The 16,870-nt window shown below is 38.2% G+C and overlaps 1 protein-coding gene across 1 annotated transcript; it reads left to right on the top strand.

The window, feature by feature from the left end:
• Window positions 1–361: 361 nt before the first annotated feature.
• LOC140691788 (melanoma antigen preferentially expressed in tumors-like) lies at window positions 362–3,161 on the top strand. Its single transcript, XM_072955920.1, has 3 exons — window positions 362–651; window positions 1,216–1,818; window positions 2,648–3,161. Exons 1-3 carry the CDS (start codon window positions 362–364, stop codon window positions 3,159–3,161), a joined length of 1,407 nt encoding a protein of 468 aa, XP_072812021.1.
• Window positions 3,162–16,870: the final 13,709 nt, after the last annotated feature.

The raw sequence follows: 16,870 nt of genomic DNA, 5'->3' as shown, positions 1-16,870 counted from the left end.
TGATGAGGGTGTGGCTTTTATCTAATTTACATTTTCCTTCTTATTGGTTTGTATCCTCTTGGGAGAAGATATTGGGAGGAAGGCAGATAGGTGGTCAACATTGTATTCTGCTAACTTGCCTCTGATTTCTAAGGGCATTATCTTATGTAAATGTGTGTATATATACACATATAGTTAAATATACACACAAGTCTATTTTCATTCTATTCCTATAGTAGATGTCAATTGAGGTGGCTGTATGATTCACCATATCTTTTTCAATAAATATTTTGTCCATAGCTAACCTTGTGAGCAAACAAGACACTGTAGATGTCTTCTCAGGATTTCTAAATATTCTTCACCCCAAAGCAGGTTTATGAAGATGGACCAAAAACCCACAGCCACACTGCTAGAACTTGCTGCAAAGAGTCTGCTGAGTAATGAGCCTGCAGCTATCCATGTGCTGAACGAAATCCCAAGAGACCTCTTTGTTCCCTTGTTCAACGCTGCCTTCTTGGGTAGGCATAAGCAGATGCTAAAGGCAATGGTGAGGATTTGGCCTTTTTGCTGTCTCCATATTGGGTCACTGAATGCTCGAGAATCATACTATGAAATCGTGGAAGCCATGATTGATGGTCTGCAGATCCTCCCAGCCCAGAACTCTTCCTCTTGGTAAGACTATGACCACTAGAGACATAGTGAATCAGCAGGAGGGTATGCTGTAGCCTGGGGCAGGGGAATACCTAACAGTCTCCCAAAAGTAGCCAAAGGTGAATGCTGCAGATCTTTGCGGAACTCTCAGTCCAAAAGTTGGGGTCACCTTTGGGACTTCAGTGTCTTATGGAGTTGATTACAAAATAGAGGTGAGTGAGGATACAATGGATTTATTTGCCTCATGGGTGTGATTATATATAAAAAGGATGTGGGCACTGAGATAGGGAAAGATGGGAGGGAAAGAGTCTGGGGAGGGGGAGGGTATAGCTCAGTTGTAGAGCATGTGCTTAGCATGCACGAGGGCCTAGGTGCAATTCCCAGTACCTCCATTTAAAAAAGTATGGGGAAAAGAATGAAAGATGCTGAAATTGTGTGGAAAGTGTGGGAAGGACTTCTTGGTGAATGGTACATGAAGTGGAAACCAAGTCAAAGTGTTCTGTCCTTGCTTTCCATCATTGACCTCGCTGGGTTGTATTAAAATTGACTAACTCTTATATATTCTGTCTCCTCCTTTCCTTACAGGCGGCCAAAACTGAGGATCTTAGATTTAAGATACGACTTGGACTGTGGGACAACATGCTCTGAGATCAGGACCACATTCCCTTTCTGTCTTCAGTCATGCATTTACTCTCAGCACTCTATCCTTAAAATAGAAGAAGCTCAGAATAATGTCAGGTGCCTTGGGATTGGTAATTCAGCATCTAAGCCTCACTTAGCTCAGGAACCGATGGAATTAATAGTAGATATTTCCCTCAATGGTACCTTGAGAACAGAGCAGTTTCTTTCTTTACTTCTTAGTAAAGTTGAGCAGAGCTCGGGGTCCCTGCACCTCTGCTGCAGAGATTTGCAAATTGATACAGTATCTGCCCATAAAACTATCCTGCAGTTTCTGGATCTGGGATGCATTGAACACCTGGAAATTGATCAGACTTATCTGAATGAAGTTACCACTCTTTTGACTCAGGTGAACCACCTTAGTGGCCTCAGTCTTTCTAACATCCCCTTTAAATCTTATAAGGGAAGAAATTTCAGATCTTTCCTCATCTGGCTTGGGCGGCTGGACACCCTCCAGGAGCTCAGCTTGTCTTACTTCTGCCTCACAAATCAACTGTACAAACTGCTCAGGTGAGGGATGGGGAGGAACCTGGGTTCCCTGAGCACCTCGTTGTTAAGACAAAAGAGGCCATGCTTGGATATTCCTAAGCTCTTTGTAACCTATTTCTCCTTTCACCTCAGCACAGGCATGGCTTGGAGTTTGACACTAGCCAGGGGAGGGGGAGGTACCTTATAGTGAGAAGACAAGATTAGAAAGGAACTGTGATCATTAATTCATTCATTCAGTGACCACATGCAGACACTAGATAAGTTCGTAAATATATTGGTGAAAAAACTCAGTTCTTCTCCTATTGGAGTTTACAGCTCTCTAGAGAGGAAGGGGAGACATTCAGATGGAGAAACATTTTAAGCTATAGCACTAATACAGATGCCCATGGATGGGCCACAATAGTTAACATTGCCAGATAAGTTTGCTCCAGCATTCTTCCCAAGGCTTAGACCCTGAATGGAGAACATGTCATCTGGGAACTACTCAAGGAAAACCTTCACTTGGCTGCTTTCCCAGACCCATCCTCACCAAATAAGTGAACCAGATCCAACACTGATAACGTCGAATATACTAAGTGCAAACAATTTTTTCACTTAATCTTCCCTGCAACCCTGAATAATAATTACTGTTGTGCACATTTTCAAGATTAAAACCCTGTGTCTAAGAGTGAAAAAGTAAGATTTTCGGGGTCACAAATCTATAAATGTAAAGTCTGATCCCCACACCCCCATTGTTAACTACTGTTGCAAAATATATACACATTAGTTTATTTTAGAGCCTTAGATACCTATAATTCAGGGCTCTTTGCCTTCATTCTTCTAAAATAACCTTTCTTTTTTCTCTCTATAGAGTCCTGCCACCTTGGATGGATACATTGTATCTATCTTTCTGTGGCCTTTCCAACAGAGATGTCATTGTCCTGTCCCAGAGCTCTCAGGCCACCCATCTAAGGGTATTGAATCTCAGTAACAACCAGATATTCTCAGAAGTTGATGAGCCCTTCCTGACTCTGTTGGAGAAGGTCTCAGACACTCTGGAACATCTGGAGGTAAATAATTGCTTCATTACTGATTCAACTCTCTCTGCTATCCTCCCAGCCCTAAGTCTCTGTTCCAAGCTCTATTTCCTTAGCTTTGCCTTCAACCCCATTACGATGCCTGCACTCAAAAGCCTTCTGCAGCACTTGGCACCCTTGAGGAGGCTGAAGCATGTGATTTATCCTGTCCCTGTCCATTGCTACGATGAATGGAATTTTCTTGAGACTTTGGACCGGCGCAAACTTGCTGAAGCTCAGGCCCAGGTGAACGTGATGCTGAAGGAAGTACAGCGGGAGGATATGAAATGGACCTCTTGTTGTGATTGATTTCCACACAAGGTGTACAAGGTGTTGTTTCAACACTGACATGTGGCCATTTAAGCATTCATTGTTATGCCTGAAGCCCGAATTTGTAGAGACACATAGATAAAGTTCTACTGTTCCAGGAAACTGGAGTTAGGAACACTGGATATGTAACTGACCTCTATAAAAGAGGAACTTTAAAAAGGAAATAGAGAGGTTTGAAAGGTCCTCTGGATGTCTTGCCCACTGCTGTCTACATCTTCTGGTTACTAACCACAGTGTTAAGTATGTGAAATAAGCTAACCCAGTCATGACACGTCATTTCATTCTCCACACTGACTGGCCCATTTATCCATTTATGGGCACTTGACACAAGTCAGATCAGTTGAAACTCTAGATGTGGTAGTTGTTGAAGCCAATATGTTTACCATGCAAACTTGTATTTCTGATTGCCTCAGGTTGCTTCAAAGAAACCATGTGCAAGCAAAGGAAACACACTATGTCCACTATCTACTGGTACCTTCATCAACATGTTGCTGCCTGGTTTCCCAGGTCTTAGACCCCTGGCTCAGTCTTTCCTTATTCTACATGCATTCATCAAGCATCTGTTATGATTTAGGCACTGTTCCAGATGCTAAGAAAAAGTCCCTGATCTCAGTCAGAGTGTAAGATGTTTCTGTGGTTTATCATTTTCTCCACTCTTTCCTGGAGCATTTGAAAAATTATTTATCCCCCCATAGCCCAATTTTCCCCCACTCTTTCCCTCACATACTCCTCTTAAGCCATATTGACCTCTTCATGCTATTGGATAACTGCTTAGTCCTCAGGTCATGGCTTAAATGTTACCTCCTCAGATAGGTTTTCTCTTATTTCCCTATTAAAGTAGGTTTATTCTACCATTGCTCTCTCTTAATGTACCAGGTACATTACCTTCATGGTACACATTATTCCACATGCATTTGCTCCCTCTTCTCTTCCATTAGAATTGCATTGTTGAGTATGGTACACACTAACCATCTGTGGCTACTGAGCTCTAGAAATTTGACTACTTTCCAAAGTGATGTACTCTGAATGTTAAATGCACACTGTATAACCAAGAGTTAGTAAGAAACAAAGGATGTAGAATAACTAATTGATAATTTACTTGTACTGCTTATGTAATGTAATAACATGCTGCATATCCAAGACAGTAAAGGAAAAAGAATGTCAATTAAGCTGTTTATATTGTTAAAGTTGAAATGATAGCATTGTATTTCAAAGATTTAGTAAGAAAATATGTTAAAATAATTACCTGATTATATGTTTACATGTCAAAGTGGTAAACCTTTGCATTTTAAAACTTATTGAGAAAAATAATGTAAAGTTAATAGATTGTTCCTCTTGTTTACATGTTGAAATAGTAAAATAGAAAATGTCAGTGATTTGGTACAAGAAAAGAATGGAAATGTCAGTAGTTTGTGTATAGTGTTTCCTTGTTGAAATGAAAGCAGATTGCATTTTAAAGACTTAGTAAGAAAGAAGAATGTAAAGGTAATTAATGATGTTTATATCATTTCCATGTTGAAATCATAACATACACATTTCAAAGACATAGTAAAAGTTTTAAAAATTGTTTTTCTTATTACTTAGGGGTTTAAATGATAAACTGCATTTCAAAGACTTAGAGAAAATGTAACAATCAATAATTAATAAAAATAGTTAATAATTTTTTTATGATTTCCATTTTACTCCTGCATTTCTGACTTAGAAAGAAAAACATGTTAAGGTAACTAATAAGTTAATTGTATATAGTGTTTCTTTGTTGATATGATAACACATGGCATTTCAAAGACATCATAAGAAAATCAGAGTGCCTCAAGGCCACCATTACCCTGATACCAAAACCAGACAAAACACTACCAAAAAAAGAAAATTACAGGCCAATATCTTTGATGAACATAAATGCAGAAATCCTCAATGAAACACTACCAAAGCAAATGCAGCAATACATAAAAGGGTCATAAACCATGATCAAGTTCCATTTATTCCAGGGTCACAAGAATGGTTCATTATTTACAACTCAAATCAATGTGACACACCACATTAACAAAAGGAAAGATAGAAATCCCATGACTATCTTAATAGACACAGGAGAAGCATTTGATACAATTCAACATCCATTCATGATGAAAACTCATTGAAGGGCGTAAAGAGGGAACATGTCTCGGCATAGTGAAGGCCACTTACCAACACTCATGGCCAACATACTCAGAGGTGAAAAGTTAAAAGCCTTCCTGCAGAATTCAGGAATAAGAAAAGGATGCCCAGTCTCACAACTCCCATTTAATATTATATTGGGTATCCTAGACACAGCAATCAGATGGAATAAGAAATAAAACATACCCAAGTTGGAAGGGAAGAGATAAAACTGTCACTCTGCAGATGACATGATACTTTGTATAGAAAACCATAAAGCCTCCACCCAAAAACTTAAAACTGATGAATGAATTCAGCAAAATTTCAGGACACTAGATTAATATGCAGAAATCTGTTGCATTTCTATACACCAATAATGAAATATCACAAACACAATGTTAAAAAGGAAATCCTATTAAAATCCCATCAAAAAGAATAAGATACCTAGGAATAAACTTAACTAAGGAGGGAGGCAGAGGCCAAGATGGCAGAGTAGAAGGACGCTCGTAGCTCACCCTCTCCCATAAATACACCAAGACTCACATCCACAGAACCACTCAGCCAACCAGAGCACCTGTGGAACTCCAACAGAACATCGTCCTCTTCAAAAGACAGAGATGCCAAAAATCTGGTAGGAGAAAAGGAAAAAAGAAGAAAAGGCAAAACAGACCGGGACGGGTTCCGCAGGGAGGGAGCGGCAAAGGAGGACTGGTGCACGTTCACGGGGTCTCCCCCTCCAACTGAGAGGCCAGCGGGATGGAGGGGGAGCCTCCGAGGCTCGGATCTGTACAGAGCAGCCCTTGACTGACAAAACTAAGTTAAACAGGCACAGAGGGTCCCCGCAACACCCAGCCTGAGATGCAGCCCAGCAGCTGGGGGCAGGGCCAGGCTTCCCGAGATTGGAGGAGGACCAGGACAGCTGCACTGAGGCAGCCCGGGGGGACTGCAGGGGGCTGCGTGCTGTGGCTGTGGGTGCACAGGGCAGAACAACCCAGGCCATCCATAAAACAACATGGCTGATGTGCCCTGGGGGGAAGGGTGCATACCCCCATCTCTGAAAACCCGTGGAAAGTTTTCGGGTGAAGAGAGGTGGGGCTCAAGCACAGCCGCCATATCCTCCGGCGCTTAGCACCCAGGTGGGGGCGGAGGCGAAAACTGCATCCGCACCTAAGGACTAAGCAGCCTCAAGGGCCAGACGGAGACTTGTCTACAGCCCGAGGCAGATAGGATCCTTCCGTACTGGTCCCTCAGAGAACTTGCTCTGCCAAGACAAACAAGGAGCTGGATTTTGGCTCGGAGCAGGGACAGGGCTGTTCCTTGGTCTTCCCTGAGCCGGCCTGTGGAGCGCCAACCCGAGGCGGAGCACACAGTGGCAGAAAGCACCAGAGCGACTGGTGCTGGGAGAGGGCGGGCGGCCCCCTGCCTTCCTGGCAGGAACGCAGCCCCTGACCGTGGTGATGGGAGGGGGCGCGACCCCCCCTCCCACCTGCCAGTCTGCAACATCTGACTGCGGCATCCGGAGGCACAGTGACCCGCCCGCCCACAACAAAGGAGAGCTGCACCTGATCCAGTGTTGGGTAGAGGTGCGATCTGCTTGCTGACAGGCACTGGGAGCAGCACAGACGAGGGCGCCAATGGAGAGCCTCTGGAAACAGCAAGCTGAGCTTCCAAAACAGGACGAAGATAGAAAGACTTCACATTAAAAGCACACAGTCTCCAGGAGAACACCGACCGCCCCTCCCCCCTTTTTTTAAAATCTGTTTTTACCTCTTCTATTTTCTATTACACTTTTAATTTTTACTTCTTAAACAATTATATATATCCCCAGTTTTAATCCCTTTTAAATTGTTAAAAATTATTTTATTACTATTATTTTTTAAAATTCTGCTTCAACTTGCTCTTCTATTATTCATTGTACACTATTTTCAAACCTTTTTTCTCCCTTCTTTTAAAATTCTTTCTCTCTCTCTCTCTTTTTTTTTCTTTTCTAAGTCTTATTCCTACATAGGCATTAGATAGATAAACTCCTTAAGGACCACTATCATAACTGATACTCCATAAACCACAGTGCCAGAGAGGTATGAGCAAGATGAAGAAGCAGAGAAACCATTCCTAATTAAAAGAACAAGAGAAATCCCCTGAAAGAACGATCAATGAAATAGACATTGATAGCCTAGTAGATCAAGATTTCAAAAAAGGATGATCAAAGTACTGAAGGAACTAAAAGAGATAGTGTTTAGAGGTATAAAATACATCAAAAATGAAATTGAAGCTATAAAGAAGAGCCAAGTAGAACTGGTAAACTCATTGGCTGAGATGAGGAATGATCTAAAGGCTGTGCAAAGCAGACTAGATAATGCAGAGGAACAAATTAGTGACCTAGAAGACAGGACAATAGAAAGCAGACAATCAGAAAAGCTACAAGATAAACAAATAAAAACAAACTAAAATAGCATAAGGGACCTATGGGATAATAAAAAACATGCCAATCTTCCATAATAGGGGTCCTAGAAGGGGAAGGAAGATCAAAGGGGATTGAAAAGGTTTTTGAAGAAATCATGACTGAAAACTTCCCAAACTTAAAGAAGGAATCAGATATCCAAGTACAGGAAGCTCAGAGGGTCCCAAATAGGAAGAACCCAAATAGACCCACACCAAGACATATCATAATCACAATGGCCAGAGTCAAGGATAAAGAAATGATACTAAAGGCAGCAAGAGAAAGCAAGGAGTGAGTTACAAGGGAACCCCCATAAGGCTCTCAGCTGATTTCTCTACACAAACACTACAGGCCAGAAGGGAGTGGCAAGATATATTCAAAGTCCTGAATGAAAACAAAGATGCAGCCTAGGATGCTTTATCCAGCAAGGCTATCCTTTAGAATAGAAGGAGACATAAAAATTTCACAGACAAGAAAAAGCTACAAGAGTTTAGCAACACTAAACCCATGCTAAAAGAAACATTGAAAGGTCTACTCTAAATAGAAAAGCAGCAGGATGCTACAGAAATCAGAAACTCACAAGTGGAAAGGTGATAACTCATGAATTACAAATAAAACAAACACAAAAGTATAAAAGAAGACATACAAATCAATGAGAGTGGGAGAGGGAGACAGGAAAATATAGAATTTTTTTCTTTCTTTTTTAAATTTTTTGTTCTCGGTAGGATGGGTTTGAGATCATGTTACTATCAGTTTAATAAAAACAGTTATAGTAATGGGCTAATAGACTTACAAAAAAAGGTAACCACAAGCCAAAAACTTACAAGGGAGTCACAAAAACTAAATAAAATCCATGATAATACAAAGGAAAATTACCAAACCACAAAAGAAACAAAGAAGAAGTACCAAATCAACTGCAGATAAGTTCAAAATGGCAATAAACACACATCTATCATTAATTACTGCAAATGTTAATGGACTAAATGCTCCAGTCAAAAGACATAGAGCGGCAGGCTGGATAATAAAGCAAGAACCTTCAATATGCTGCATACAAGAGTCCCACTTTAGGGAGAAGGACACATATAAATTAAGAGTGAAAGGATGGAAAAGGATATTCCATGCAAATGGAAAAGCCAAAAAAACAGGTGTTGCAGTACTGATTTCAGACAAAATAGACTTTAAAACAAAGGCCATAAAAAAGATAAAGAAGGACATTTTATAATGATTAAAGGAGTACTACAAGATGAGGATATTACACTCGTTAATATATACGCACCCCATATAGGAGCACCTAAGTACATAAAACAATTACTAACAGAGATAAAGGGGGATATTGATGGGAATACAATCACTGTCAGGGATTTTACCACCGCATTAACATCACTAGACAGTCCTTCCAGACAAAAAATAAATAAGGCAACAGAGAAATTAAATGATACAATAGAAAAATTAGATTTGGTGGATATTTTCAGAGGATTACACCCCCCAAAAATAGGATATACATTCTTTTCAAGTGCACATGGAACATTTTCCAGGATCGATCATGTACTTGGGCACAAAAGAAACCTCAACAATTTTAAGAAGACAGATATTATCTCAAGCATCTTTACTGGCCACAATGCCATGAAACTAGAAATCAACAACAGAGAAACAAAGGAGACAAAAAGGAAAGCATGGAGATTAAACAATACGTTATTAAAAAACCAATGGGTCAATGAGGAAATCAAAGCTGAAATTAAAAAATACTTTGAGACAAATGACAATGAAAGCACAACCACACAAAATTTAAGGGACACAGCAAAGGCAGTGCTAAGAGGGAAGTTTATAGTGATACAGGCCTTCCTCAAAAAAGAACAATCTCAAATAAACAATTTAACACACGAGCTGAATGAACTAGAAAAAGAAGAACAAAAAACCCCAAAAGGCAGCAGAAGGAAGGAAATTATAAAGATTAGGGAGGAAATAAATTAAATACAGATTAAAAAGACCATAGGAAAAATCAATGCAACCAAAATCTGGTTTTTTGAAAAAGTAAATAAAATTGACAAACTTCTGGCCAAACTCACAAAGAAGAAAAAAGAGAGAGCACAAATTAGCAAAATAAGAAAGGAAAATGGAGAAATTACAACAAATAAAATAGAAATATAGAATATCATATGAGACTATTATGAAAAACTATATGGAACCAAACTGGATAACCTAGAGGAGATGGACAAGTTTCTGGAAATATACTGTCCACCAAGAGTGAATCAAGACGATACTGACCACTTGAACAAACTGATCACTAGAAATGAAATCGAAATAGCAATAAAAACCTCCCTACAAATAAAAGTCCAGGACCAGATGGCTTCACCAGGGAATGCTACCAAACATACAAAGAAGAACTCTTCCAGAAGATTGAAAAGGAGGGAATACTCCCAAACTCATTCTATGAAGCCACAATCACCCTGATACCAAAACCAGGCAAAGACACCACCAAAAAAGAGAATTTTAGGCCAATATCACTGATGAACATAGACGCCAAAAATCTCACCAAAATATCAGCAAATAGAATCCAACAACACGTAAAAAAGATTATACATCATGACCAAGTGGGGTTCATCCCAGGGACACAAGGGTGGTTCAACATACGCAAATCAATCAATGTAATACATCACATCAACAAGAGGAAGGACAAAAACCACATGATCATCTCAATCGATGCAGAAAAAGCATTTGATAAAATTCAACACCCATTTATGATAAAAACTCTCACCAAAGTGGGTAAAGAGGGAACACATCTCAACATAATAAAAGCTATATATGACAAACCTACAGCCAGCATAGTACTCAACGGTGAAAAACTCAAAAACTTTGCACTAAAATCTGCGCCAAGACAAGGATGCCCACTGTCACCATTCCTATTCAACATAGTCTTGAAAGTCCTAACCACAGCAATCAGGCAACAGAGAGAAATAAAAGGGATCCAAATTGGAAAAGAAGAGGTAAAAGTATCACTATATGCTGATGACATGTTGTTATATGTAGAAAACCCTAAAAGGTCCACACAAAAACTACTAGAGCTGACTGGAGAATTCAGCAAGGTAGCAGGTTACAAGATTAACGTTCAAAAATCAGTTGCATTTCTTTACACTAATGATGTATCAACAGAAAAAGAAAGTCCCCTTTAAAACAGCACCCAAAGTAATAAAATACCTAGGAATAAATCTAACCAAGGAGTGAAAGAATTATACACAGAAAACTATAAACCATTGAAGGAGAAAATTAAAGAAGACTTTAAAAAATGGAAAGATATCCCATGCTCCTGGATTGGAAGAATCAATATTGTTAAAATGGTCACATTGCCCAAGGCAATCTACAGGTTTAAAGCAATCCCTATCAAATTACCCAGGACGTATTTCACAGAACTAGAACAAATCATAATAAAATTTATATGGAACCACAAAAGACCTAAAATTGCCAAAGCATTACTGAAGAAAAAGAAAGAGGCTGGAGGAATCACTCTCCCTGACTTCAGACAATACTATAGAGCTACAGTCATCAAGACAGCATGCTATTGGTACAAAAACACACATATAGACCAATGGAACAGAACAGAGAGCCCGGACATGAATCCACAAACTTCTGGTCAACTCATCTTTGACAAAGGAGGCAAGAATATACAATGGAATAAAGACAGTCTCTTCAGCAAATGGTGTTGGGAAAACTGGACAGCACCATGTAAAGCAATGAAGCTAGAACACTCCCTTACACCATACACAAAAATAAACTCTAAATGGATCAAAGACTTAAACATAAGACAAGATACAATAAACCTCCTAGAGGAAAACATAGGCAAAACATTATCTGACATACATCTCAAAAATGTTCTCCTAGAACAGTCTACCCAAGCAATAGAAATAAAAGCAAGAATAAACAAATGGGACCTAATGAAACTTACAAGCTTCTGCACAGCAAAGGAAACCATAGGTAAAACAAAAAGACAACCTACAGAATGGGAAAAAGTTTTTGCAAGTGAAACCGACAAAGGTTTGATCTCCAGAATATATAAGCAGCCCATATGACTTAATAAGAAAAAAATAAACAACCCAATCCAAAAATGGGCAGAAGACCTAAACAAGCAATTCTCCATGGAAGAAATACAAATGATCAATAGGCACATGAAAAAATGATCAATATCACTAACTATCAGAGAAATGCAAATCAAAACTACAATGAGGTATCACCTCACACCAGTCAGAATGGCCATCATTCAAAAATCCACAAATAACAAATGCTGGAAAGGCTGTGGAAAAAGGGGAATCCTCCTTCACTGCTGGTGGGAATGCAGTTTGGTGCAACCACCGTGGAAAACAGTATGGTGATTCCTCAAAAGACTAGGAATAGACTTACCATATTACCCAGGAATCCCGCTCCTGGGCATATATTCAGAAGGAATCCTACTTCAAAATGACACCTGCACCCCAATGTTCATAGCAGCACTATTTACAATAGTCAAGACATGGAAACAGCCTAAATGTCCATCGACAGGTGACGGATAAAGAAGCGGTGGTATATTTATACAATGGAATACTACTCAACCATAAAAACCGACAACATAATGCCATTTGCAGCAACATGGATGCTCCTGGAGAATGTCATTCTAAGTGAAGTAAGCCAGAAAGAGAAAGAAAAATACCATATGAGATTGCTAGTATTGGACTCTAAAAAAAAAAAACAAAGCATAAATACAAAACAGAAATAGACTCACAGACATAGAATACAAACTTGTGGTTGCCAAGATGGCGGTAGGTGGGAAGAGACAGACTGGGATATCAAAATTGTAGAAATAGATAAATAAAATTATACTGTATAGCACAGGGAAATATACACAAGATCTTATGGTAGCTCACAGAGAAAAAAATGTGACAATGAATATATATATGTTCATGTATAACTGAAAAATTGTGCTCTATACTGGATTTGACACAACACTGTAAAATGATTATAAATCAATAAAAATGTTTAAAAAAAACTTAACCAAGGAGGTGAAAGACATATACACTGAAAACTATAAAACATTTATGAAGGAAACTGAAAATGATATTCATAAACAGAAAGATAGCCCATGCTCTTAGATTGGAGTAATTAACATTATTAAAATGTTCATACTACCCAAAGCAATCTCCAGATTCAATACAATCCATATCAAAATACCCATGACATTTTTCACAAAACTAGAACCCACAATTTTATAATTCATGTGGAATCACAAAAGACCCAAAATTGCCAAAGTAATGTTGAGAAAAAAGAACAAAGCTGGAAGTATCACCCTTCCAGACCTCAGATTATACTACAAAGATACAGTAATCAAAACAGCGTAGTACTGGCACGAAAACAGACACAGATCAATGGAACAGATTAGAGAGCCCGAAATAAACCCATGCACCTATGATCAATTAATCTCTAACAAAGAAGGCAAGAATACATAATGGAGAAAAGATAGTCTCTTCAAGAAGTGGTGCTGGGAAAAATGGACAGCTACATGTAAAACAATGAGATTAAAACTTTCCTTCACACCGTATACAAAAATTAACTCAAAATGGTTTGAAGACCTAAATGTAAGACCTGAAACCATAAAACTCCTGGAAGAGAACATAGGCAGAACACTCTTGGACATAAATTGTACCGGTATTCACTTGGATCAGTCTCCTAAGGAGAAGAAATAAAAGCAAAAATAGTCAAATAGAACCTAATTAAACTTAAAAGTTTTTGGACAGCAAAGGAAACCATCAAGGAAATGAAAAGACAACTGATGGATCGGGATAAAGTATTTTCAAATGATGTTACTGACAAATGGTAATATCCAAAATATACAAAGAGCTCATACAGTTCAATAGTGAAAAAATACATCAAGCAAAAATAAGCAGAAGACCTGAATAGACATTTTTCCAAAGAAGATATACAAATGGCCAACAGGCACATGAAAATATGCTCAACATTGTTAATTATTAGAGAAATGCCAATCAAAACAACGAGTTATTTCACACTGGTAAGAATGATTATCATCAAAATGTCTACAAATAACAAATGCTGGAGAGGATATGGAGATAAGGGAACAATTGTACACTGTTGGTGGGAATGTAAATTGGTGTAGCCACTATGGAAAACAGTATGGAGGTTCCTCAAAAGAGCTACCATATTACTCAGCAATTCCACTTCTGGATGTATATCCAGAAAAATAATGAAAATATTTACAACTGATTCAAAAAGATACATGCATCCCAAGGTTCATAGCAGCCCAGCACTATTTATAATAGCAAAGATATGGAGGCAACCCAAGCACCCATCAAAAGACAAATGGGTCAAGAAAATGTGGCATATATACACAATAGGATATTACTCTTTTCATAAAAAAGTGTGAAATTCTGCTACTTGCTGCAGCGTGGATGGACTTAGACAATATTACTGCTTACTGAAATAAATCAGATAAAGATAACTACTGTATGATATCATTTATATGTGGAATGTAAAAATAATACAAATGAGTGTGTATGCAAAACAGAAACAGACTCTCAGATATAGAAAACAAATTTGTAGTTACCAAAGGGGAGAGGGAAGGTGGGAAGGACAAATTAGAGGTATGGGATTAAGAGATACAAACTACTATGTATAAAATAGGTAAGCAACAGGATATACTGCATAGCACAGGGGATTATAGCCATTATCTTGTAATCACTTATAATAGAGTATAACCTTCAAAAATACTGAATCACTATGCTATACACCTGAAACTAATATAATATTGTAAATCAACTATACTTCAATAAAAACGCTATGAAAAATTATTTAATAATTTGTTCATAATTCTTACATATTGAAATAATGCACTGCATTTCAAAGACCTTCCCCAAAACACCTAAAAGTAAGTAACCATTAATGTATATTGTTTCCATGTTGAAATTAAATATTTTTAACTTTTAAATGAAATAATTATTTAAAAGTAAATTCACTTTTTTGAGGAACTTTTTTGGGTTTTCCTTGTTTTGATGTGGTTTATACTATGTTCTATTGGACAACACAGCACTAGACCATGCAGGCAGAGGCTATTTCTGTTTTATTTATGCATTAATCGTGCCTTCTCATGTTCTGTATTTTCTGATGTTTTGACATCTGGGGCCTTGCTGTCACTGGAGAGACTGCCCCTCCCAAGGCTAGCTAATTCCTAGAGATAGCAGACTATTGCCTGTGAGCCTGTGAGCATGCTTTCCTTATGCAAAACAACCAGTACAGAGCTCTACCCCCACAAGAATCACCTTGTTTATGGGCTCTCACAGGGCTGTTACACTCTGGGCCATTATCCCTTTAGCCTAGTTACCCCATGTATAAATATCAAACAACTAGAGAAAAATTCTACCTCTCAGTGCCCAGGGAAAATACCCAAATTAGCTCATCTTGAACTTGTTTAACCTACCTTGCCATGCCTTCCCTTAGAAACCACAGTAAAGGGGACAATCTCTAGACCACTAAGCAAAGGGATGAATAAAAATTTTATTGGTGTGGTGTTAACAATGTGAATAACATGATTAGAAATTCCTTTTGAAGTCTGGTGGTTTCCAATTCTTTGTTCTCAGAAGACTGAAAGAATGACCTAAATGACTTGTCAGATAGGGAATCACTGAATATTATTTTGGAGGATAACAAGACATTCAAATAATTTACTGCTGTTTCTATGGGGAAAAAAATCCTCTACTACTTTGTTTGGGTCACAAACGCAGACTAGAGAAGTTCAGAGATTCATTTTGTTTCCTGCAGGAGACCAAATGCCTTAGAACTCCATTATTTATTTATTTATTTAGTTAGTTAGTTAGTTAGTTAGTTAGTTAGTTAGTTAATCTATTTATCTACCTGTATGTCTTCCAGTTTTATGGAGATATAATTGACACACAGCACTGTATAAGTTGAAGGTGTACAGCATAATGATTTGACCTAATACATCATGAAATGGTCACCACAAAAAAAATTTAGTGAACTTCCATCACCTCATATAGATTCAACATTAAGAAATAGAAAAGAAGTATTTTTTGTGTGTGTTGAAAACTCGCAAGATTTACCTTCTTAACAGCTTTCATATATCACACACATGTGGTATGAAACACATACAGTGGTCTTAAGCATTTTTATCATGTTGTATATTACATCTCGAGTACTTATGTATAACTGGAAGTTTGTATCTTCTGATTAACTTTGTCTAATTCCCCCTCCTCTCATCTCCCATCTCTTGTAACCACAAATCTGATTTCCTTTTCTATGAGCTTGTTTGTTTCCTAGTTTGTTTTGAAGTGCAATGGATCCACAACACTATATTAGTTCCTGGTACTTAACATAGTGATTCTGTATTTCTATACCTTTCACAATGATCATCATAAGTCTAATTGTCACCTAGTTACACGAGACACACCGACCTGTACAAATACTGTCTTCTCTTACCATTCTTCACTCCAAACCTTATGACATCTATCCATAGGCCTAGAACCACAGATTCTTGTCTTTTCTAAATTCCTCAACTTTAACCACAGTGGAAACTTTGGTCTGCTGCATTTTCCTCAGCTCATTTATGTAGCCAGACCACACTGCAGGGACCTAGTGAAATAACACCAACATAGATAGAGCATTGCTTGCCTAAGCCAGCAAACCAGAATGATCAGATCAAACTTACCCTGGACATACTGACAAAGCTGCAGTTTCCCAAACAAATCAGAAAAAGAAGTGTTTGTGGAAGTGCAATTAAAATAACCCTGCAGTATATATTCTTCTACTCCTTTCTGTGTGCTTTCTGGGGAACACAGACAGCATATATACTGTAAAACCTGATCAATTCAGATTCCACTCATTTGTAACTGTTGTAAATCAGACAAGGGGACAAGTAAAATGATTAAACATTAGGATAGTTTCCTTTTCAGTGTTTATTTATAAGAAGGAAATGTTTTCATCTAACATCAAGCAATTTATACAACACTCTCATATACACATTTCACATATTAGAGATAGGTTTATATTTATACATAAACCTCAAATGGAGTTCATTAAATGGACTTCTCTTTGACTGGCTCTAATTACTCATAGTATTTGAAATTAT

This window comes from Vicugna pacos, chromosome X (assembly GCF_048564905.1).
Source record: "Vicugna pacos chromosome X, VicPac4, whole genome shotgun sequence".
In the NCBI taxonomy this organism is placed as follows: domain Eukaryota; kingdom Metazoa; phylum Chordata; class Mammalia; order Artiodactyla; family Camelidae; genus Vicugna; species Vicugna pacos.
The sequence above is the reverse complement of the archived record's forward strand: the minus strand, read 5'-3'. Positions and strand labels throughout refer to the sequence as shown.

What these genes read in the sequence shown, in the direction of transcription:
- LOC140691788 (XM_072955920.1), top strand. Translation starts at nt 362, where the DNA reads ATGGACCAAAAACCCACAGCCACACTGCTAGAACTTGCTGCAAAGAGT. An exon ending in GCCCAGAACTCTTCCTCTTG is followed by an intron (nt 652 to 1,215) that starts GTAAGACTATGA and finishes CTTTCCTTACAG; the next exon opens with GCGGCCAAAACTGAGGATCT. An exon ending in CAACTGTACAAACTGCTCAG is followed by an intron (nt 1,819 to 2,647) that starts GTGAGGGATGGG and finishes TTCTCTCTATAG; the next exon opens with AGTCCTGCCACCTTGGATGG.